The 24,237-nt window shown below is 56.3% G+C and overlaps 1 protein-coding gene across 3 annotated transcripts; it reads left to right on the top strand.

The window, feature by feature from the left end:
- The first annotated feature begins 75 nt into the window (after positions 1–75).
- UBXN11 (UBX domain protein 11) lies at positions 76–24,170 on the top strand. Of its 3 annotated transcripts, none has more exons than XM_043909338.1 (15): positions 76–162; positions 5,784–5,889; positions 6,671–6,699; positions 7,272–7,370; positions 8,750–8,817; positions 9,295–9,349; positions 9,868–9,944; positions 12,225–12,333; positions 19,564–19,778; positions 20,057–20,134; positions 21,095–21,212; positions 21,337–21,440; positions 22,970–23,043; positions 23,119–23,259; positions 23,340–24,170. In XM_043909338.1, the coding sequence occupies exons 2-15, from the start codon at positions 5,819–5,821 to the stop codon at positions 23,494–23,496; spliced, it is 1,395 nt and encodes a 464-aa protein (XP_043765273.1). In that variant the 5' UTR covers positions 76–162; positions 5,784–5,818; the 3' UTR covers positions 23,497–24,170. The 3 variants fall into 3 exon arrangements, with proteins under 3 accessions (XP_043765273.1, XP_043765272.1, XP_043765274.1); XM_043909337.1 differs by having other exon boundaries at positions 77–162; positions 8,750–8,850; XM_043909339.1 differs by lacking the exon at positions 76–162 and having other exon boundaries at positions 5,783–5,889; positions 7,225–7,370; positions 8,750–8,850.
- The last annotated feature ends 67 nt before the right edge of the window (positions 24,171–24,237 follow it).

Here is a 24,237-nt window from a genome sequence, read left to right as displayed (position 1 = left end):
CAATAGAATTCGAGCAGAGACGGCTGTACCCGCCTCCGCTGCCTCCTGGTTGCTCAGGGACTCCTCAAGGATTAGCCAATGAGAAGCGCACGGGTCCTGGTCGCCTGGGAAACCGTGTGACAACAAGATGGCGGCGCCGCGGGTGGTTCTGTGGCCTGCGTGGTGAGTTACAGAAAGGCCCCAGACCTTTCTGCTCGTGGAGTCCCTCTCACACAGGCTGGGGCCCTCACCGCGAGAGCCTCGAGGACATGCGAGCTCCACATCCCGGCCCCTCCAGTAGACTCCCCGCGCCTGGGAGCAGATTCAGGCCGCCGCCTACCACGGCTACGGGCGGAGGCAGGGGTTTGGCGACGGAGCTTCCAGGGCGGGTCTGGTGCTAGAAGTCGCGTGGTGAGCGCTTCCAGCTGAGATTTAGGGAAAGAAGGTGTGCAGCCTGCTGGCCCATGTCCGCGCTGGAGAGCACTGGGACCTGTTGGAAGACCAATTTGACTCTCAAAGCTTCAGTCTGAAGAGGCAGGCAGTCTAACCTTTAGCCGCCTCCGGCTTGAGGAGGAAGACAGTCTCCCGCCCCCAGAAAAAACCCAAAGTGAGGGGAATAGACGTGGCTTAGACCCCAGGGTTCCCAGTCTGAGGGAGGAGACACAACAGCCCTTCTTCGCTTAAGAAGTCCCCAGGCTGAAGGGAAGGAACAGCCGTTGTCCTCCGGGGTCTCCTATGATCACATGGGAAAATTGATCTGTAGACTGTGTGTTGGATTGGCCTGGAGTGAGATCGGAAGCAGGGAAGTCAGTTTGGGGCCATTGTGACAGCCCCAAAGAAGGGCAGAGAGAGTCCCACTAGGATGGCCAACAGGGGGCCACGGGAGGAGAAGCTTTGTGTGAGAAACGTGCAGGGTTTACCCTGCAGGATTCCGGAACTGATGGGATTAGAGGGGAAAAAGAAGGGAAATTTTTTGTTTGGATAATAGGGTACTATTCAGAAAGGGGAAGCGGGAGGAGCTTATTTCGAGGGAAGATGTTGGGTTTGGTTTGGAGACCAGGTCCTTTTTTTCCCCTATGATAGCTTTATTGAGATACAATACACATACTAGATACTTCGCCTCTTTAAAATGTAAACTTCAGTTGTTTTTAGTATTCACAGAGTACTAACTGCAATCAAATTTTAGAACATTTTCATCAGCCCCAAAGGAAACCCTGTACCTTTAGCATCTCCCTCTCCCCAGTTCTCCCTAACACCTCCAGCCTTAGGCAACCACAAATCTTTCTTGTCTCTATAGATTTGCCCATTCTGGACTTTTCATATAAGTGGAATCCTAACAGTTGGTGGTCTTTTGTGACTGACTTCTTTCCCTTAACATGTTTTCAAGGTCCATTGACACTGTAGTGTGTATTTCATTTCTTTTTTCTTTTTAACCAAATAATATTGTAAGGATATACCATATTTGTTTATCCACTTATTGGTTGATGAACATTTGGGTTGTTTCCAGTTTTTGGCTATTACGAATAATGCTGCTTATGAACAGATACACAGATTTCTGTGGATGTGAGTTTTCATTTTTCTTGGGTATACACCTAGGCATGGAATTGCTGGGCCATAAGATAACTGTTTAACCTTTAGAGGGACTGCCAAATTGTTTTCCTCAGCAACTGCACCATTTGCATTCCAACAAAACTTCTGATTTCCCCTCATCCTCGCCAATGCTTGTAATTTCTGTCTTTTTGACCAGTTTCTTTTGAGGAGTCATTATGGTGATGAGAATTTGGAGAAGGGAGGGATAATCAGGTTTGGTGGGAGTTCATGCAGAGCAGTTTTGCCGCTGAAAGCACAGTGCCTGGGGCTTTCTAGTATGATGAATATGTTCCAAAATTGATTGTGATGGTGGTTACACAACTCTGAATATATGAATATTCTAAGAGCCAAGGGATTGTATACTTTAAAAGAGTTAAGTATGTGAATTATACTTCAATAAAGCTATTTTTTTTTTTTTTAAAAAAAGGTTATTTGATTCCACTTTTTTTTTTAAAGTGCATTCTGGTTTTTCCATAGCATCTTTTTTTTAAATATTTTTTTTAATTCATATTTATTTTTGGCCATGCTGGGTCTTCGTTACTGCTCATGGCTACTTTCTAGTTGCAGTTCTCAGGCTCCTCATTGCAGTGGCTTCTCTTGTTGCAGAGCACAGGCTCTAAGGTGCAGGCTCAGTAGTTGTGGCTTGTGGGCTTAGTTACTCTACGGCAGGGATTAGATACCTCCCTGGACCAGGGATGCAACCCTGACCCCTGCGTTGGCAGGCAGATTCTTAACCATTGGACCACCAAGTTCGGTTCAGTTCAGTCGCTCAGTCGTGTCTGACTCTTTGTGGCCCCATGTACTGCATCATGCCAGGCTTCCCTGTCCATTACCAACTCCCAGAGCTTACTGAAACTCATGTCCATCGAGTCAGTGATGCCATCCAACCATTTCATCCTCTTTTGTCCCCTTCTCCTCCTGCCTTCAATCTTTCCCAGCATCAAGGTTTTTTCCAGTGAGTCAGTTCTTCACATCAGGTGGCCAAAGTATTGGAGCTTCAGCTTCAGCATCAGTCCTTCCAATGAATATTCAGGACTGATTTCCTTTAGGGTGACTGGTTAGATCTCCTTGGAGTCCAAGGGACTCTCAAGAGTCTTTTCCAATACCGCAGTTCAAAAGCATCAATTCTTTGGCACTCAGCTTTCTGTATAGTCCAACTCTCACATCCATACATGACTACTGAAAAAACCACGACTTTGACTAGATGGACCTTTGTTGGCAAAGTAATACCTCTGCTTTTTAATATGCTGTCTAAGTTGGTCATAGCTTTTCTGCCAAGAAGCAAGTGTCTTTTAATTTCATGGCTACAGCCACCATCTGCAGTGATTTTGGAGCCCAAAAAAATAGTCTCTCACAGTTTCCATTGTTTTCCCATCTATTTGTCGTGAAGTGATGGGACCAGAGGCCATGATCTTAGTTTTCTGAATGTTGAGTTTTAAGCCAACTTTTTCACTCTCCTCTTTCACTTTCATCAAGAGGCTCTTTAGTTCTTCTTCACTTTCTGCCGTAAGGGTGGTGTCATCTGCATATCTGAGGTTATTGATATTTCTCCTGGCAATCTTGATTCCAGCTTGTGCTTCATCCAGCCTGGCATTTCACATGATGTACTCTGCATATAAGTTAAATAAGCAGGGTGACAATATACAGCCTTGACTACTCCTTTACCAATTTGGAACTAGTCTTGTTGTTCCATGTCCAGTTCTAACTGTTGCTTCTTGATTTGCATACAGATTTCTCAGGAGGCAGGTAAGGTGGTCTGGTATTCCCATCTCTTGAAGAATTTCCCACAGTTTGTTGTGATCCACACAGTCAAAGGCTTTGGCGTAGCCAATAAAACGGAAGTAGATGTTTTTCTGGAACTCTCTTGCTTTTTCAATGATCCAACGGATGTCGGCAACTTGATCTCTGGTTCCTCTGCCTTTTCAAAAACCAGCTTGAACATCTCGAGGTTCACGGTTCACATACTGTTGAAGTCTGGATTGGAGAATTTTGAGCATTACTGAACTAGCATGTGAGATGAGTGCAATTGTGCGGTAGTTTGAAAATTCTTTGACATTGCCATTCTTTGGAATTGGAATGAAAACTGACCTTTTCCAGTCCTGTGGCCACTGGTGAGTTTTCCAAATTTGCTGGCATATTGAGTGCAGCACTTTCACAGTATCATCTTTTAGGATTTGAAATAGCTCAACTGGAATTCCATCACCTCCACTAGCTTTGTTCATAGTGATGAGTCCTAAGACCCACTTGACTTCGCATTCCTGGGTGTCTGGCTCTAGATGAGGGATCACACCATCATGATTATCTGGGTCATGAAGATCTTTTTTGTATAGTTGTTCTGTGTATTCTTGCCACCTCTTCTTAATATCTTCTGCTTCTGTTAGGTCCATACCATTTCTGCCCTTTATTGAGCCCATCCTTGCATGGAATGTTCCCTTGGTATCTCTGATTTTCTTGGAGAGATCTCTAGTCTTTCCCATTCTATTGTTATCCTCTATTTCTTTGCATTGATCATTGAGGAAGGCTTTCTTATCTCTCCTTGCTATTCTTTGGAACTCTGCATTCAAATGGGTTTATCTTTCCTTTTCTCCTTTGCCTTTAGCTTCTCTTCTTTTCTCAGCTATTCGTAAGACCTGCTCAGACAACCATTTTGCCTTTTTGTATTTCTTTTTCTTGGGGATGGTCTTGATCACTGCCTCCTGTATATTATCATGAACCTCCGTCCATAGTTTTCAAGAACTGTCTATCAAATCTAATCCCTCGAATCTCTTTGTCACTTCCACTGTATAATCATAAGGGATTTGATTTAGGTCCTACCTGAATGGTCTAGTGGTTTTCCCTACTTTCTTCAACTTAAGTCTGAATTTTGCAATAAGGAGTTCATGATCTTGCCACAGTCAGCTCCCAGGAAGGAAGTCTGGAATTTTGAATTTTTTTTTTCCTGTGGGTGAGAAGGAGCCATTGGGAGTATTTAGCAGGGAAGTGACCTGTCAGCTTTGTATGTAAGAAGATCCCTCTGGCACTGTTTGGAGACTGGTGCAGGGAGCCACAGGGGCTATCACACTTGGCCACACAAACCCCGAGGATGCCCGGGCAAGGTGGCAGGAACTAGGTAGGCTGGGGGCAGATTGGGGAGGCTGGATGCTGGGTGATGGGGGTGAGGGGACTCTGGGCCTGGTCCTTGGAGAGCACCTCTGAGTGAGGGCAGGGCATGAGTCCCAAACTTCAGAATCAAGACCAAGGAAGCTGCCTCCTGGTGATGCAGGTCCCCTTCCCTGCTTCCAGGAAAATTCAGGAGGCAGGGTGGAGGCCAGTGCCACACATTTCCAAAGTGGAACTAAAGACTTGATTCAGGATCTAGTGGAGGTCGTCTGACTAAGATGTCTAGATATCGGCCACATGATATACTTAATTCACTGAATAGTGACCTTTAATTGCATCGCTGATGTTCATTCATCTTTCCTGAAGGAAGAGGAAAGGAAGGGAAGCAAACATTTATGAGGGCCTTCTATGTGCTAATAACATCAGCAGTCACAATTTACATTTTTGAGTAATTGCTTTGCGCGTGGCCCTGGGCTAGGTGTTTTACGTGTTACCCCTGCCTGGCTGGTACTGTTACCATCCCCACTTTATGCTGCAGGAAACTGAGGCACAGACCGTACTGGTGGGTGGTAGACCCTTCCCAGAGCCCGCGTCTCGACTTTCTGCCGTGTGCACAGTGTCTTGGTAGAACCCTGCCTTGGGGTTGCCCTCTCTGGCTCTGGGATGTTGGAGGTGGCACCTGGTTCTGGTAGGAGAGGAGGGACACCCTGGCTTTGTGATGATCAGCTTTGTGATGACCAGGTCGTTGATAGATGGACAGAAGCCCCTGGCCACCTGGGTGGTCTTGTGCCGGGGATGGAGGTCTGGGGAAGTCCCAGTTGAGTGGCCAGCCTCTGCCCCCATCTGACCCAATTGCCCATTTCTCGGGTACTGCTAGGCCAGAGGCCTCCAGGAGCAGAGAGAGCTAGATATCCAGCGGAGCAGGTGAACATCAAGCATGGGATTCCGAGGCCAGGTTGCCTCCAGAAACTTCTGCAGGGGCCGTGGGAAGACATGAGGGGCACCGCTCCCTGGGCAGTGCTCTCTCCTCGGAAAAGTAGGCAGGGAAGAGCAGGTTTCAGGCTGCTCCCTGGTCCTCGGTGACTGTCCCCAAGGGCTGACTTCTTTCTTCTCAGGGGGTTCCTGACGGCTAGAATCTAGAAGTAGAAATATGAGCTCACCTTTGGCCTCCCTTGGCAAGATCCGGAGAGTGCCTCTACAGTCGGAGCCTGTAAATCCTGGGTAAGGAGCCAGCCTCTTGGGGTCTTTGTGTCCATGCCCCTGCCTCCTCCTGGCCCCTCCCATGAGCTCAGAGATTGACTCCTAGCATCTTGGGGAAGCAATAAGAAGTGATGTATCTTTCCCTGGCCACCTTTTCTTTCTTGTCCCTTCTTCCGGGAGGTTGTCCATGTGTCTAAGCACACACTGGGCTGTGCCCTCCGGTGAGGTGTGGCCTGTGTGGTAGTTCGGCATCCTTCCATTTGTTCGTTGTTCATGAATTAGTTCTGCAGACACTGATGGCCCAACCATTCTGGGCCCGGCCACATCACATGCTGGACTCTCAGTGAAGGGAATCCTAGTCATCGTCTGTCGCTTTCATCTTTGCAAAGCATTTTTTTTTTTTTTAACCTCTGTCCTTGTTCTTCTGACCCCCACTTTGAGTCATCCATGTCATGGCCAAGGGGGTCCAGAGAAGTTAAGTGACAGGCTTGGGGTCCTGCAGCCATTTCAGAGCAGAGCTGGGGCTGGGTCCCTGGGCTTGGGGACTCTTGTGGTCCTCTCCCCAAGACTCTGCCCTTCAACTCTTGCCCATCTGTCTCCGTCGGGAGGAGTCAGATACCCTGACGCCTGCCTCTTGGCTCACCCCCTGCCCAGGATGGGATTTGGGGGTGGATGTCCTCATGAGGCATCTGTTTTTAGGCTTGAAGGGGGGATAACCTGGTGCCAAAGCCCCCCACCCCCCCATGGCAGTCCAGGGGGTCCTAACTTGTCTGTCTTCCTTCTCCTTCCTGCCCGTTCCCAGGAGGCGGGGGATAAAAATCTACGGAAATGGTAAGTGTGGGCTCTGGCCCTCGGGCCCTCCTCACGTCCTTGCAGTTGGGCGGATGGAGAGAAAGAGCATGGTGAACTGCCTTGTCAGTCAGGGTGGCTGGCCAGCTATAGTGCTACCCGCGGCTCTCAGATTAGGAGACCCCACACCCTGAACAGGGATGTCCTAACTAACGATGGAATCCCTCCGCTCACTCTGGGGTGGGCCATGAGGGCGCCAGACCCCCACCTGCCGCCCCCTGACAGCCACCTCCAGCCCATTACAGCCTTTTCTCCTTGAAGCCCAGTCTGCATATGGCTGCCTTGCCTCCTGCAGGCTCAGACCTTTGCATCCCAACCCCGCTTTAGCCCCGACTCTGATGCAGGCTTTGGCCACCCAGGGCCCCCCAGGAGCCAGGCTGGAAGAACAAGAAGAGGCCTGTTCTGGTTGGATCCTTGCTCTCCAGCATCCCAAGTTTTCTCTCCTCATACACGGGGGCTGGGGAGGAGACAGGGGGACACAGTACAGGCTGCTTCATCTCGCCCAAGGCCCAGGGCCTCAGCCCCAGCAGTGACCCGGGCATCCCTGTCTGCAGAAGATGAGGTAGACATGCTGAATGACGCTCACGGCTCGGAAGAAAGGATCTCTGTCCCGTCCTGCTATGGTGGCATAGGTGCCCCTGTCAGTAGGCAAGGTGAGTGCAGACGCCCGAGGGGCCTGAGTCCCCGGCAGGAAGGACCCCAGTGAGAGGCTGTGAGAGGCATGGCCTCTCCTCCTGCCTGCTGGGTCAGAGGCAGCTGCTTCTGCTCCTGGCTGACTGTGGGCACGTGCCTGCACCCCAGACCTGTTCAGAGCTTGGCTTGGAATGAAGCTGCACATGGGCCCGGTCCTTAGCCCAGGAGGTCTGTTCAAGCCCCAGGGCAGGCTGTGGCTGGCACCTCGGGCTCAGTAGTTGCTGCCCGTGGGCTTAGTTGTACTGCGGCATGTGGGATCTTAGTTCCCTGACCAGGGATTGAACCCATGTCCCCTGCATTGCAGGGCAGATTCTTAACCCTGGGGCCACCAGGGAAGTCCCTAATTTAAAACATTGTCAGCCAACAGAAAAGGTGAAAAAGTGCAGCAGACGTTCACACATCCTCCTTCTGTATTCAGTAACAAGTGACATTTTGCCATGCTTGCTTTCTCTCCATATACACGTCAGAATGAACACAAGTGTATTTTTTTGGGTGAACCATTTAGAAATCAGTCACAGATATCGTGACAGTGCAACTCTACGTACGTCCCTGTGCATCTTCTAGGAGCAAGGAAATACATAACCAGGATGCTGTGATCACACCTCAGAACATGAACAACTCAGTAACTGTGACATCCCAGTGTTACAAAATTTCTCCCACAGCTTTATTGTCCCGACTTGGGTTCTATGTGAGGGTCATGCCGGACATCTGACTGTTGTGCTTCTGCAGAGCAGAGTCCCTGCCTCTTTTAAACAATGATGCTTTTGGAAGAGTCCAGGCCACCTGCCCGCAGGATGGGCCCCGTTGTGACTTATCTCAGTGCCGTTAACTTGCTCCTCTGTCCTCTGTACTGCCTGTGAATTAGGGGTGAGATTAGACGTGTAATTCAGCTGAGGGTGAACTTTTCAACACTGTTCGTAATGGGACCCGGATGTTGTACCACTTCTTTGTACGTCTTGAGTGCATTACTGAATCTCTGTGCCTCAGATTCCCAAAGCAGCTCATTTCCTCAGAAGAGCTGACACGTGAAGCGTGTTCAGGACAGTCCCCGTTGTCTAGGGGCTTCCCTGGTGGCTCCAAAGGTAGAGAATCTGCCTGCAGGAGACCCTGGTTCCATCCCTGGGTCGGGAAGATCCCCTGGAGGAGGGCATGGTAACCCACTCCAGGATTCTTGCCTAAAGAATCCCATGGACAGAGGAGCCTGGCAGGCAACAGTCTAGGTGGCAGCTGCTGTTAGCACGCCTCTTTCCACATTTGGGGATCTCTACCCCATCCTCTGGACCCCCACCCCATCAGCCTCAGCTCTAGGCCGGGTTTGAGGACCTTGTCTGATTGGCAGTCCCCGTGTACCATGACTCGGAGCTGGTGGCCACCCTGACACGGAAACTGCGGGATCTGGAACAGCAGGTGAAGGTCCAGACTGACGAGATACTGTTCAAGGTGGGGCCCCAGCGGGCAGAGGGCCAGGGTCTGGTCTGAGGGGCGGAAGGGCCCGGACTGGGGAGGCTAGTGAGGCTACTCTTGCAGTAGGCCAGAAACGATGGGTTCTCAAACCATCTCCCTGACCAGACCTCCCACCTCTGGCCTGGGACTGATGTGGGTCCCTGTGACCTGAGCACGGAGCCTCGAGGTCTTCACCTCCGAGCCAGGCCTTCACCCTGAGGTTGGGTGGCAGAAGTGGCTGCTGAATGCTGGGCACTTGAGGGGTGCCCCACACCCTTCCCCCACCTCGGTGGAGCCACAAAAGGGCTCATCTGAGATACAGGAGCGGTGGCTGTGCCCAGGGTGGGGCAAGGGCTTCAAGCAGGCTCTTCCCATCCGGAAGGGGCTCCCGTGGGCTCTGGAAGCCACCAGGCCCTCTCCCCTCCCACCTCCTTGCTGCAGACTCGGAAGATACAGGCCTTGGAGGAGTTGGTGGAGACCCTCGAGGAGCACCAGGGTAAGAGGCCATCTCTGCAGGCTGGCCAGCTCAGCCTTGCACCTTCCCTGGGGTCCCTGCACCTCCCCTGGGGCTGGTGACCCCTGAGCATCAGGGCTCCAGAGCAGCTGGCTGAGTCCTGGTTGGGGGGTGGTCTGGACAATGGAGCCCAGAGAGGAGCGGTGACACCCGGGACGGTGCCCTTCTGTGTGGGACCGAGTCTCCTGGGCACAGCTCTAGCCCAGCCCTGAGTACAGAAAAGCCTGGAGGAAATGCCGCCCCCCAGGAGCCTTGCTCTGGGGGAGGGGGGTGGGAGGATGGAGGTTGGTGGCCTCCTGAGAGCCCAGGGAGCCCCTCTTCAAGGTCAGGGGAAGGGGCCAGGAGGTGGTTCTCGGGGAAATCCCTTGAGTTTTCAGAGGGGCAGCTTCACCAGGTAAGCCTCGGGCCGAAGGGCTGGTCAAAGCCAGAAGCGAGCGGCCTGGCAGCCTGGGTGCAGGGACCATGGAACCCCTCCTGTCTTTCCCCCCCGCCCCCTGAAGGCAAGGTGAGCCTGCAGCGGCAGGAGGAGCTGGAGACGGTGTGCGCGAAGCTGCAGCGGCAGGTTGGGGAGATGGAGGTGAGGGAGCGGCAGGCCCAGGGCTGTCTGCCCCCAGACCCAGGGTCAGAGCCTGCTTCTCTGGGGTCTCCTCAGCACACACCCCACACAGGGCCCCTCCCCGCTTCCTCAGTTTCGTCTTGAACCACTCTCCTCCGGCCACGGCGGGGCCTGCCTTGGGTTCTGTGGGTCTGTCAAGCTCTTTCCCCTCTCAGGACCTTGGTCCAATGCCATTCCTTCCACCTGAAATGGTTTTTTTCCACCTTCCCCTGGTGAGTTTTCACTCATCCTCTTAAAGTCTCAGGTTGAGGCGGGAGGCCCTTCCCTAGGGGACCCCCTTGAACCCTGACCTGGGCAGGTTCTCCCTCCTGGGCTTTCTTAGAACCACACGTTTTCTTCCCTGGGGGACCACGGACTCCACGAGGGAGGGAGGGAAGGACGCTTTGTCCTGTTGGGCGCGGCCGGCGCGGGCCCTGGCCATGTGTGTTTGCTGTGTCGGTCGTCGCCGTTCCCTGCCTCTGGATGTAGCATTGCACTCACTCGGGGTCACCTGTCTTGCCCCCACTCATATAGCAAGGCTTGAACCGGAGGGACCCTAGGCTCCAAGGAGGGTCCTGGGCACACAGGCTTCCTCAGCGCCGCCCCCCAACCCCAACTCCCTCACCAGCCCTGTCAGAAGCTCTTCCTGAGGTCTCCTCTCCACAGAGTTGCTCTCCAAAGCCCCAGCCGAATTTAAGAGCACAGATGCAAACTCCCAAGCCACAGCTGCCGCTGAGGGCTCTTCCTACCTGGAGCTGTGGGTGCGCAGCCGCTCCCCGAGCAGCCTGCTGGGAGACTGCCCGCAGCCCATGCAGCTTCGCTGAGCCGCCACCACAGGGGCGAGGGCTGTCCGCTCAGGGCAGAGGGCACTGGGGCTCCCGCCTTCACACTGGTCACGCATCTATTGCTTCCTTAATTTAGGAAACTCATCTGAAGTCTTTCCTATGTGCCCTGCCCTCATGGGGCTGACAGTCTAGAGGGGACAGACAAAGTACACAAGTACATAAGACACAAGTACATGCATAAGACACAAGTACAGAGTACGCTGAAATAGTTCAAGGGGTGATGCAACAGAGACTAGCCAGGATTTGGGCCACTCTGAGGGGTGACGTTGGACAAGAGATACAGAGGATGAGGGAAAAGAGGATCCAAGACGAACAGAAGAAAGCCTCCACCTCCTCCTGCCACGCCGACTTGGGCTCGGGCTCATGACTGGGAGCTGTGGGGAGCGAAAAAGGGAGGAGGGGGAGAGGCCACAGGGACCACATCTCACAGCCGGGCACAGTGGGGAGCAGAGTCCCGGAGTGTGGGAAACTGTAGGCAGGTTTCAGGGGGAGGAGTGGGCCGGGGAAGGCAGGCGGACGTGCAGTTTGGGCGGTCCAGGAGGAAGAGGGCCGTGGCTTGGCCCAGGGGAGGGAGCAGAGAGGATGGAGGACTCAAGTCTGCTTTGGCACTGGTGCCACAGGCCTTGGGGGTCCTGGGGGGCAGGCAGGCAGAGGATCAGGTGATGGAGGAAGCCAGCGCCACTGACCAAGAAGGCTGAGAGAGAACGATTTTTGGGAGTCATGACTGTTTGGGCCAGTTCATTTTGAGTCTGAGATGCCTGTGGGAGGTCTTTTAAGTGGCTAGAAACCTGAAACTGCAAAGGAAGAGCATGCGTCGCAGGAGAGGAACAGAGAAGTGTGCCTGCTGGTTAAGCACTGGGCACGTGGCTGTGTGCAAGGGGCTGCAGTGAGCTGTGGAGCTGGAGGCCCGGCGGGAGTGGGTGGAGGAGAGGCGTGGGGATGAGGAAGCAGCACCAGGAAGTATGGGCGACTCGGAACTCCTCCGGTGGCAAAGGATTGTGAGGCCAGCCCTGGAGAGGCCACATGCGGGTGGGCATACCTCTGCGCCTGCAGAGCGAGGCGTTCCTGCCCCTCCTCACACTCGGGCCAGACCCACACGGCCCCCCCGCAGCCATCGTGGCTGCCTTCAGCGAGTTCCTACTTGTGCCAGGCTCTGTGCTAAGGACATGACATGTCAGTCATCCTCACAAGCTTCACCTGACAACTCCCATTTTACAAGGAGAAGCCTTAGGCTCTAGGAGAAGAAGGGGCCTCCCAAGGCCACAGCCAGGAAGTGGCCCAGGGCCCTGGCCCCATCCCCCCACGGTCCCATCGGCCGAGGCCTGAAGTGGGGGGCTGCACGATGCCACCTGCTCCCTGGGAACGGGCTGAGCTGACAGCAAGTGTCCCCTGACGCCTCCCGCTTCTCTCCTCCCAGCGGTTCCTCGGTGACTACGGCTTGCAGTGGGTGGGCGAGCCCACAGACCAGGAAGACTCGGAGGATGATGAGAGGGACTGGATGACGGCCAAGAAGTTCTGGAAGCCAGGTAGAGTCGGGGTCCACCCTGGCCCCTCCTGCAAAGGAAACTCCAACAGCTCCGGATGGCCCACAGCTGTCCTGACACCAGCTCGTTCACGCCCCGCCTCCCCTGCCTTGCCACTATCACGGGGGCAGGAGGGAGAGGCCCCAGCCTCCAACACTGACCACCTAACCCCGGACGCTCTGCTTGCTCAAGTTGGTAAAGGCTCCAGGGACCCAGAGATGCAAAATGTTAGTAAGACCGCCCTTGTCTCAGGCACCGTAGTTTACAAAATGTCACCCATTCAAAAGCTGTGGCCCTCCCCCTACTTCGGAAGCCACCCCTCAATCCAAGGGCTCAGCCACTGCTTTAGACTGCCTCTCCAGGTTCATTCGTAGCAAACCATTGGATTCCACTCACTTCTGTGGGATGCCACCACTTTTTAACTTGACCGCTAATATCCAGAGGGATGTACTCCAGAGATATGGGGCCATCGAACTAGCTGGGTTCTGAAAGCTTGGTCCATTCTTCCATCATTGCCTGGAAGGTAGTTCTCCAGGCTGTGGAGTTAGTCATTGTTATCCTGGGTGTGACCAGGATATGAGTGTGACCACTCACACTGGGTCCTCACCTCCGCCCTCCCGCCTAGCCCCGGTGTGATTTGGATACTCGAGTTCCTTTCTCTGAGCCTCCAATTCCTCATCAGTAGATGGGGGTGGGATAGGGAACCACTACCCACTCCAGCATTCTCGCCTGGGAAATCCCATGGACAGAGGAGCCTGGTGGGCTACAGTCTATGGGTTTGCAAAGAGTCAGACACGACTGAGTGACCTGCACTTTCATTCTTCCCCGTGGAGTTGATGAGGAGCCAGTGAGTTGGACATGGCACCTGGCACTGACCTTGCAGGTCGTCAGTCCACAGATGGGAGCTCTCATTGTTTTCCACTGTCAGAAGGCAGTGGCAGTCTCATGGGAGCATGAGCTTGGCTCTCAGGGGACCATCTGGAAGACAACTGCCCTGTCCTAATTTCATAAGTTTCCTGCTGGGTAAAAAACCCAGGCTGAAAACGAGCATCCCACCTTCTGCACTTTGGGCAGATCCCCCTAAGTCTCGGGGCAAACCCCCCTCACCCTTTTTGCAAAAGTATCATTTCCCATTTGTACCACATTTACTAATTTAAAGCATTTTTATAAATAGCCTTGACGGGCCAGGAATGATTCCACTTTACAGATGAGAAAAACGGAGGCACTTAAGTCTGAAGACTGTTGAGGGAAGGGGCAAGACTAAAGGCTGAGAGCCCATTGGGAGGTGGTTACAGACATCCAGGCTGGAAGATAATATGATTGCCCAGCATACAGGTGGGGCTGATGAGGAGGGGCAGAGCAGAGATTTAGGAAGAGTACCCATGGTCTTGATGATTGACTGTACATTAGAGAGGGGGGAGGAGGAACCTGGGATGACCCTGGGGAGCATGGCTGTGGGGAAGATGCCCAGTCCATTTGGGACATGGCAAAGCTGGGGGGTTGTGTGGCGCCCAGGCCATGCCAGGAGCTGAACCCTATGCAGAGTGCTGAGTGTCTCCAAGGACCTCTGCCCCATGAGAGGTGAGACCTGGCAGGCAACTGCCGGAAGCTATAAGAATGTCCCTCCCTGGGGTCTAGGACCAAAGGCCGCCAGCACTGTGCGTGCATACACACAGACACAGACACACACGCCCCACACACCCCACCTCGTGTGGTGAGCCGGCTCAGGCCTCATGTGGCCCTGCGGACTTGTTGGAGGGCAGATTTCCTCCAGGGCAGTGGGGCCTCCCTGCTCCTTTGGGGAAGAGGTCAGACCAGACAGCTGGTTTCCGGACCTGGCTCTGTGGATTCCAGCCTTTTCCCTCAAAAAGAGAGCAGCCCCCACCTCCCCTGTGTTATTTGTTTTTGCTCCAAGTACGGCTGCTCTGAAGTCACTTGTGAAAGACACCCGGCCACATGCTCCCCATCTGTGTCCTCTTTCTTTCTTCTGCCTTTTGATTCTTCAACATGGAGGGGCCTCAATTTAGCTCTCTTGCCCGATGAACAACATGTTTCTCATTTCTAGCAGCTTCTTTCCCCAGGGACTGCCCTGGTTTTTTCCCTTCTTCTCCCCACAGCCTTGTCCCCAGGGGCCAGCTTGCTGCTGCCCCCAGGGCCCTGGGGTCCCTGAAGCTGGTCTCTGGCTGGCCCTGTTGCTCTGGCCCATTTCTTGGGCTGTCTGATTCCCTGGAGAAGGAAATGGCAACCCACTCCTGTCTTCTTGCTTGGGGAAATCCCATGGACCGAGAAGCCTGGAGGGCTACAGTCCATGGGGGTCACAAAAGAGTCAGATACGACTTAGTGACTAAACAACAGCTGTTGGCTACCACCCCCCACAGACCCTGGGGCAGCAGGCCAGCTGACAGGTGAGCTGGGGTGTCCATATTAGGCAAACAGGCTGATCCTGGGACTCTTGCCTTAGGGAGGACAGTCGATTAGGCCAACGAAGGGCCCAGGGGCTTGAGAGGAAGCCTTGCGAGGGCTTCGCCTCAGGCCAGGTCGTTCACCCCGTCCCACCAGTAAGCTTCGTGGAGGCCATGCCAGGCGCTGCAGGGTGTGCAGGGACATGAAAGGCACCGTTCAGCTCAGGTCCTAACCACCTTCGAGTCAGGTGCTGCGCCTCAGGGCTGAGAGCTCCGGACAACTCTGAGTCCTCACTCCCCTTTCCCCACCCCTCTGAGTGCTTCAGTCCTCCAACCCCTCATCCAGTTCCTGCCCTCCTCCTACCATCCCCACCTCCCCAACCCTTTTCCCCAAGCCCAGGCTCCTGCATCTCCACTCCAGAAGCCACCCTGCCACCTCTGTGGGGCTGCAGCCGGCTTCACTCATCCCCAGGCAGCCCTTGAGCCCCTGGAACTGGGTCAGCCTAGACCTCAGGCAGGCTGGCCACCTCCCACCAGCTCAGGCCTGTGCTGTGACCGCCCCCCACCCCCGCAAGTGCCCTGCCCCCTTTTTCTCCACTCCTTTGAAGCTCAGCTCAAAGCCCACCTGCTCAAGCAAATGTGCATAGTGTGCCTGCTTGGCGCCAGGCATGGTGCCGCCCTGCAGCTGCCTGGGTGCATGGTTTGGGGCCCTGCATTAGAGTGAAAGCCTTAAAGGCCCTGGCTGAAGAGGGGGGCGTGGGTCAGATTGGACCCTGTGCGAGGAGACCGCTTTCCCCTGTGAGTCCACATCCTGCTCTGTGAAGTGAGGAGATGGCATGATTGACCCCCCACCCCCCAGGCCACGGAAAGCCCCACGAGCCCCAGTGTATGTGGAGCGTCCTCTCGGGGCGATGTGCAGGCAGTGACCAGCGACTGTGTCCATTTACCGCTCTGGCCCTGCTGTGCTCCAGAGCGCCGACCCAGGGCTCGCTCGACCTAAAGGCCAGGGGCAGGTGTCCATGCAGGTGACGGGCCCATGCAGGGCCTGGGTGCCCTGGCCTGGGTGGTCGGAGCCCCTGCACGGGATGAAGGGGGATGGGCCCGAGCAGTCGGACCCTGCTGAGTCAGGCTGGTTGTGGTGCCAGGGGTGACCAGACTGGGGGCCTGTTTTCTCCCTGCTGGTTCCTCTGAAGAGCGGAGTAACTGTAGGCAAAGTCCCCAGAGCAGGGCCTGGCTTGCAGGTGTGTGGGAACAGTGGGTTTGCTTCCTGTTCAACCGCCTTCACCTGGGTGCTCGGGGACGGGCCTGCCGGGGTGCCTCGGGCACTGCTGGCATTTCAGGGCAGCCAGCTGGGCCTCCCACGAGGGTGGGCCCCCCCGAGGGGCCAGCCCAGGATGGGCCCACCACTCGCCCGCGCGTGGTTGCAGGGTCTCCTCCTCCTGTGGGCCCCGCAGCCCCCTTGGTGGCACTCAACCACATGCCATGGACACCGTTCGCCTCCCCGTCTCCTTCGCTCAAGTCTGAGCCTGAGGAAGGCAGAGCCCGGGGCATGGGCACCGCCACGCCGCTCAGGCTGGGCAGAGCATGGCTGCCGCGGACACGCTTGCTGGATGGCGGGGTGATGGGTGGAGGAATGGATCCGGTGCTTCTTGAGCAGCCGTCTCTGGGCCAGGCTCAGGGCTGGATGTGCTTGCCACTGTAGCCGGGAAGACAGGCGAAATGACAACCTGTGACAAGGACCAAGAGTGGGCCCAAGGGTCCCAGAAGCCCGGGAGGAACGGGGTCTCCGGCTCGGGGTGGGACGAGGGGCTCCTGACAGGGGCCTCTGCTCAGAGATGGTGAGAGAGCGCCCCGAACCCTGCGATGAGCGAGGGCAGGGTGTGAGTGACGCAGTGGCTCTGTCTGCCCGGCACTTCCTGCGAGCCTCCCAGCAACCCTGTGAAGTGGGGCCTGTGAGTGCCCTCATTCTGTAGAAGAGGAAGCTGAGGCCCAGAGACGTTGGCCCACGTGCCCAGGGTCCCACAGCTGGGAACTGGTAGCCCTGCTCGTACGGCTTCAGAGTGTGAGCCCGCAGAGCCTGCCGATGGCAGATGCAGAGCTGGGGCCCTGAGGCTCTGGGAAGCTGGGCCCGGGGAGCTTGGGCTTCATCTCCGAGCCTCAGCACTCCCCTCTGGAAGTAAAATCATGGGCCCTCACAAGTTGGATGAGGGTCTCCCTGCGCTGTGCCCCTCCCCGCCATAAGCAGAATCTGAAGATCCAGCACTGAGAGGCAGCCTGCGTGGCCACTGAGGCCAGAGGCCGAGGGTTCCCTGGGCCCTGCACACAGCGTGACCTGGGGCGTGTCACTTCCTCAGGCCTGGAAGCAGGAAGACCTGCCTCTCAGGGCTTGGCACGTAGTCTAGTGAAAAGTGAAAGTGAAGTTGCTCAGTCGTGTCCTACTCTTTGGGACCCCATGGACTGTAGCCTACCAGGTTCCACTCACTGTCCATGGGATTTTCCAGGCAAGGATACTGGAGTGGGTTGCCATTTCCTTCTCCAGGAGATCTTCCCAACCCAGGGATTGAACCCGGGTCTCCCGCATTGTAGGCAGACGCTTTACCGTCTGAGCCACCAGGGCAGCCCCTCTTCTCAACTTCCTGGAGAAGCACAGCTCAGAGAGGAAGTGCCCCACTTGACCTCTGTCTGACCTGCCTCATCCCATGTGACTTGGCTGCCAGGTTGCTGGGAGGTGTGGGGGGGCCCCCCCGGCTTCTGTTGAGCACTCCCTGCTGTGAGAGGGTGATGCCTGGCTCTTCCTGCCTTATTCTTTTGGCCCTGGTTTGTCCAGAGCTGCGTTTCCTTCTCTGGGGGCGCCTTGTCTCACTTCTGCAGCATCTGATACCTGCCAGCCCACCCTGCTTTCACTTCTCCGTCCTGGCTGGGAGAGATTTCCTTGGCAAACTGTCCTTTTCCCTTTTGTTGCTTCTGGGCGTCCTCCCTGGCCTTCTGCCTGCGCCTTCCCCCTGTCGACCCATCAGCTCCCTGAAAGAGCCCAGGCCCCAGGAGGCGGCTCCTCTTGGCTCTGCTCTGCGTGGCCTCCTCTGGCCAAGTCACGTGACTTCCTGGGCCTCGCTTTCCCATCTGTAAGAAGCTAGGGACAGGGGCAGGCGTGGAAAGTGATGAGCTTCTCTGTTGTTATTTTTAGGTTTACCGAGACATCCTGAAAGTAGTTAGTTGTTAAAGGAAAATAGTATCTTGATGTTGTTTTGACTCATACAACGGATACCCAGGATGTTCTCTGAGTTTTTCTGGGAATCTCAGGGACCCCAGGGGACCCTAGGAGAGGGCGGGGCAGGTGCAGCCCCTACAGCAGTAGAAGGTGCAGACAGATGAGAGGGGAAGGCCAGCTGGGGCCTACCGTTTCAGTAGCCACAAAGGCAACAGGAAATAGGGCCACCCACATCTGCACTTCCCCCATACAGCCACTGCACTTCTGTGGGGGAAGGAACTGGGTCCCCAGAATCCTGACCCACATCCTGCCACACCCTGGCTGTCGTGGTGAAAAACAGCTTCCAAGAAGGACCAGAAAGCCCACCGGTGTTTGTTTGTTTGTTTTCATTTGTTTGCTTTTGGCTGCACCGTGTGGCAGGCATGTGGGATTTTAGTTTCCCTAGCAGGAATCGAACTCGTGCCCCCTGTATTGGAAGCCCGGAGTCTTAATCACTGGACTGCCAGGGCAGTCGCCAGTCACCAGTATCTTGTAGCCTTGCCACCCTAGTAGATGACTGACTTGGGGGCTAGATCCCTTCAAAGACAGAACAGGCTCCTGGCCTGCCCCCACCAGCATCCCACCTGCCCTGTCCCCCTTTCTGCACTGGTACCTGTCCTGACTGTCCCCACCACCCCACGGGCACCCCCATGAAGCTTAGGAACGGCTATATGGAGAACCTACTTCAGAAGCAGAGGCCAAAGCTGGCAGCTTGTCAAAGGGCTCTGTGACTCAAGAAATACATGTCCAAGCCAAGGTCTGTCCCATGTCCATTCTGGGCAGTGGCTGTCCTGACCCTCACCTCCCTTTCCTGATGGCGCAGATAGGTGGGAAAAACAGACTCCAGGTCAACCGCTTCTTCTAACTTGCCAAGTGGCCTGGGGCAAGTCACTTTTTGTCTCTGTGGGCCTGTTTCGTCATGTGGAAAATGGAGATAAATAACCCCTGCCCTGTAGCCTCTGGCCTGGCCTGAGGTCCGTTTGTGCACCGTAGACTTGCTAACAGTAGCTGACAGACACGTGCTCGTTGGAATCCTGACATGGTCCTCTTGGATCCTCATAGCCATCCTCGTACTGTTATCATCCCCTTCCAGAAGAGAATGCTCTGGTGCAGAGCGGTAAAATGACTTGACCAGGGTGAGGGGAGCAGGGGAAGAGCTGGGTTTGAGCTCAGACCTCTGGGGACCCTGCACTGTGCCGTTTAGCTTCCAACCCCGTGCCGGGCACATCTGACCCAGGATCAAGCCTGCTCCTGCCACTTACTGCGTGTGTCCCAGGGCCAGCCTTTAACCTCTAGCCCTTCATTTCCTAATGTGGAGAATGGGGGCGTTTATAGTCCCTACAGCATAGGGTTGGTATGAAGAGAGAACCAGGTAATAGACGGTAAACTCCTAGCACAAAGCAGATAGTCACTGAAAGACAGCTAGTAGTATTATCTAGGTCAGCTGTCCTCTCCCTCCCCAGGGGGGTCACTTAAAGAGATGCTAAGTCCCCTGCCCAGCGTGGGAGGGGGCCATGGAACCAGGGCTCCAGAGCACACAGCAGCCCCGAAGAGAGGCTCATGGGTGTCTATCTGCTTTGCCAGGGGACTCGTTGGTTCCCCCCGAGGTGGACTTTGACAGGCTGCTGGCCAGCCTGAAGGATCTCAGCGAGCTGGTGGGAGACAGCGACACCCAGTTGATACCAGTGCCCGACAGAGTGCCGCACCGGACCCTTGAACCCATCCCACTGAGGCTCTACCGGAATGGCATCGTGATGTTCGACGGGCCCTTCAGGCCCTTCCACGATCCCTCCACGCAGGTAGGAGTGACGGGGAGGGGGAGACGGGCCCAAGCACCCTCAAGCTGCTCTGGGGGCCGACCCCTTGCTCACCATTAAACGGGCCCAGCTCTCCCCCAGCATCCCAGACTCGTGCGCAGCCTTCAAAAGCACCCCTACCCACCTAAGCCCTGGGGCTCTACTTCCAGAGTAGTATCCACAGAGGGAGCCGGCCTCCGTAGCCTGCCACCTAGACAGGAAGCAGGGTGCAGGGCACCGTGTAGTCTAGCCCAGGCCTCATCCTACCTCTCTCCCCACAGCGCTGCCTCCGAGACATACTGGATGGCTTTTTCCCCTCAGAGCTCCAGCGGCTATACCCTGATGGCGTCCCCTTTAAGGTGATGGGCTGCTCCCAGAACCACTCACTCCCTCCCAGTGTGGGGATTTTGCAGGGGGGGTGGGATTGCTTTCTCAGACCTCATCTAGAGGCGCTGCCCCACCTCAGGGGATCCTCCTTCTCCTCCCACCGTCTGATGACCTCCAGAAGGAGAGGGCACCTGAAACCAGGCTGGGAAGGGAGCTGGGAGGCTGCGGTGACCCCCGGGGCTCCAGCAGCAGCAGCAGCAGGAGGGAAGGCTGGTGGCTGAGTGGCAGGCAGCGCCCCCTGCTGGCTGCCTCAAAGCCCAGCCTTCAGCTGCCTAGGACCCTCCTCCACCGCGTCCAGGACACCAGGACCAACTGGGGACCGCGAAGTGTCTGTGCAAAAGCGACCTGGCTCCCCCCAGGGGCTCCTGGCACCTCCTGGTTGGGGTGGAAAGCAGTGCCTTGGGAGGAGGCAGATGTTGGGACTAAAGAACTTGAGGTGCAGCCAGCCCCCTGCTGTGGGGGCAGTGGGCGGCGAGATGAGGGTGACTGGACCACCCTGAGGCCGTGTCCCCGAGGGTGGTGCGTTAGTTCCACAATGCGAGCATGTGAGGGAGCGCGTGTCAGCCCAGCTTGGAAACTACCGTGAGTCATGACCGGGGGTGTTCGAGGCAGTCCATGCCAAGCCAGGCTTTACCCTCTCCTAAACACCCTCATCCCTCCCCTGCTCTGGGAGGGGGATGTCAGTACTGTGACTCCAGCTGGCATGATGAGGGGAGCTTGCAGGGAGCGCAGGATCGGGTGGGTGAGAGCAGAACAAATGGCAGTTCTCCTGCTCTCTCCCAGGGCCTCAGTTTCCTCATCTGTAAAATGGGGATTGCGTCAGGCCACCCTGCGGGCCTATTCCTGGGGCCTCTGTTTGGGCACGGAGGGGTGGGGATGAAGCCCAGGGCTGAAGAGCTGTGCCTGCCGCTGTCTCCCTTCCTTCTTGCCAGGTGAGTGACCTGCGCAGTCAGGTCTACCCAGAGAATGGGCTGGACCCGTTCCCAGGTGAGGGCCGTGTGGTAGGCCTGCAGAGGATTCGAAAACCCTTGGACAGCATGGAGCATCCAGGTGAGCTCAGCCCTGCGGCTGGGCCAGGTGATGGGAGTGCTGTGCCCGACAAGCTCCAGGCAGGCCGCCTCCACTATCACTCCAGTCCCCGCCCAACCACGGCTCCCCGATGCCTTCTCTACAGGCTCCAGGATGACTGCCGAGAAGTTTCTGAACAGGCTCCCCAAATTTGTGATCCGACAAGGCGAGGTGATTGACATTCGGGGCCCGATCCGGGACACCCTGCAGGTGAGCCCAGCCCTGGCTTCCCTGGCCTTACTCTGTGTGTGTGTGTGTGTGTGTGTGTGTCCTGGGACACCCTGCAGGTGTGTGTGTGTGTGTGTGTGTGTGTGTCCTGGGACACCCTGCAGGTGAGCCCAGCCCTGGCTCCCCTGGCCTTACTCTATGTGTGTGTGTGTGTGTGTCCTGGGACACCCTGCAGGTGAGCCCAGCCCTGGCTCCCCTGGCCTTACTCTGTGTGTGTGTGTGTGTGTGTGTGTGTGTGTGTCCTGGCCTTACTCTGTGTGTGTGTGTGTGTGTGTGTGTGTGTGTGTGTGTGTGGTTGCCATCAACCCTCACCCAGCCAACCAGAGCAGTGGTTAATCTGGAGGCTCAGGCTTGGGGGGCCCTCAGGGTGGCCTGCACGGAGAGACGAGCCCCTCACAGCCAGCTGTCCCTCTGTCTCCTGGAAATGATGGAGCTGCTGAGGGCTCTGAGTGGGGACCAGAGAGCATCTGGCACAACACGGGAGTGGGAGCTGTAAGAGCGGGCAGGTCAGGGGACTCTAGGTTGGGGGTGAGCCCAAGTCCAGGCCTCCCCCTCGAGGTTCAGTCTGAAATACACCTTCCTGGGCTTCGCAGAACTCACCATGCCCTCTTCTCACTCCCTGTCCTGCTGCTCCTCCCTCCTCTCCCCCTGTGAAAGGTACCAAACCTGTTTCCACCCCCCACTCTGCCTTCACCACACATGGCCAAGTCCTGCCAGATCTGTCGATCCCCAGAACTGCTCCCAAATCCATCTCTTCTCTCTATTTCTGTCCCTGCCAACCTAGCCCAGGCTCCCGTGTCTCCCAGACAAAACTGTAGTGGCCCCCTCACTGACTTCATCTCCACTCCCACCCTGCCAGCCATCCTTCCCCAGCAGCCTCAGTACCCTTTTAAAAATGCAAATTGGATTTTGGCTCTTCCCTGTTGAAACCCTCCAGTGGTTCCTAGGTAAAGCCTGTCATTCCTTCCTGGTCCTCTTCCCATCTTTTACCTTTTCTTTCTTCCCAGTTCAGCCTGATCCCCATGAACTAAGAAAGAAAGTGAAATCGCTCAGTCGTGTCCAACTCTTTGCGACCCCATGGATTGTAGCCTACCAGGCTCCTCCATCCATGGGATTTTCCAGACTCTCAAATATATCACCTCTTCTTAGAAGCCTTCTCTCATCTATGCTATCTGGGATATCCTTGTCCCCCCTCCTTCCATTTCTAAGAACTCCTCTTCATCCTTCAGTCAGCTCAGGTGTCATTTCCCCAGGGAAATGTTGGGTTAGGCATCCAGCCTGGTCGCTGTCTGTCGGATTCTGTCTTCCCCACTAGAATGAGGGAATGATGGAGCCACCTCCCCAAGCTTCCCTTCTGTTTCCTCTCCTTGGGCCCCGGTTTACGCACTGGGCCCTTTTTGGCTCACTGGTCTCATCCATCCCTGGGCAGGGAGACGTCCCCTGTAGGGGCTGGGGGAGGCCCTGACTCTGGCAGGGCCCAGGGCTCTGTCCACTCCATCAATGCTTTCCAGAACTGCTGCCCGTTGCCTGTCCGGATCCAGGAGATCGTGGTGGAGACGCCTGCCTTGGCTGCTGAGCGTGCGAGGTGAGGGCCGAGTGGAGAGGTGAGGATGCTGGGCTTGGTTCCTCGGGGGAGCACTGACGGCCTCTGGGTCCACAGGAGCCGGGAGTCTCCGGAGTCGCCGGCGCCCCGGCTCTCCATGCTGCGCATCAGGTCTGAGAACGGCGAGCAGGCTTTCCTGCTGATGATGCGGCCGGAAGACAGGGTCGGCGATGTGCGCGCCCTGCTCGCACAGGCCAGGTGGGCGTGGGGCGCGGCTGGCGACCGCAGTGGGGCTCAAGCCCCACGACCCAGCCTGATCCGTGCTTCCCTGTCCCCAGGGCCGTGGAGCCCACCACCTTCGAGATCTTCAGTACGTTCCCGCCCACAGTCTACAACGACGACGCGCTCACACTGCAGGCCGCGGGCCTAGTGCCCAACGCCACGCTACTGCTTCGGGTGCGCCGGGCCTCGCTGCCCGCCCCCGGCCCCAAATAAACCGCCCGCCCGCCCCATACCGGCTGCTCCGCGAGGCTCTCTTGGCGGGGCAGCCCCGCTGCGCTAGCTCTGCGGAGGGGAGGGGGCGGCGCCCACCCGCCCCTCCGTAACCCGAGCCCCAGCTGGCGGGCCTGGCCCTGGGTCTTTGTCCTGTAGGTTCCTCTTTCTGCCCGGAGGGCTAAGCTGCTCCAGGGGAGGGAGGGCCCGGGGCCGCCCCAGCCCAGCGCCTCCTGGGCCAGCGTGCAGCCAGCAGATCCCTGCATCCAGACGCGCACAGGACCACAAGCACGTAGGGACACTTCCCACTGCACCAGAGCCCCTGCCCCCGCCCTGGCAGAACTGCACCCGGGCACCCACTTCCACGACACCCCCACACCGAGCTGAGCTGCCGGGGCACAGGCAGGAGGGCACAGGGCACTGCCCTGTTACTGACTGGCGTGCAAACGTGCAGTGCACACCAGGCCACAAGCGCGTCATGGACACCACCACATGCACGCCCACTGCAGGCTGACCCACCCCCAGTATCTCTAGAAACCAACAGTCCAACACAGTTGTGTGTGTGTGTGTGTGTGTGTGTGTGCTGGGCATATATCCAAACACATGCACCGTCACACAATAAAGGTGCCACATAGGACTGCCAGTCGACCTGCCCGCCAGGCACAGCCTCAGCACAATCACGTCTACCACCAGCTTTGCTCAGAGCCAGGACCTGGGAGGCCCAGGCCACACCAGACAGACACG

Source organism: Cervus elaphus, chromosome 8 (assembly GCF_910594005.1).
Source record: "Cervus elaphus chromosome 8, mCerEla1.1, whole genome shotgun sequence".
Classification (NCBI taxonomy): Eukaryota; Metazoa; Chordata; class Mammalia; order Artiodactyla; family Cervidae; genus Cervus; species Cervus elaphus.
Note: the sequence above shows the minus strand (reverse complement) of the source record. Positions and strands in the feature narration are given on the sequence as shown.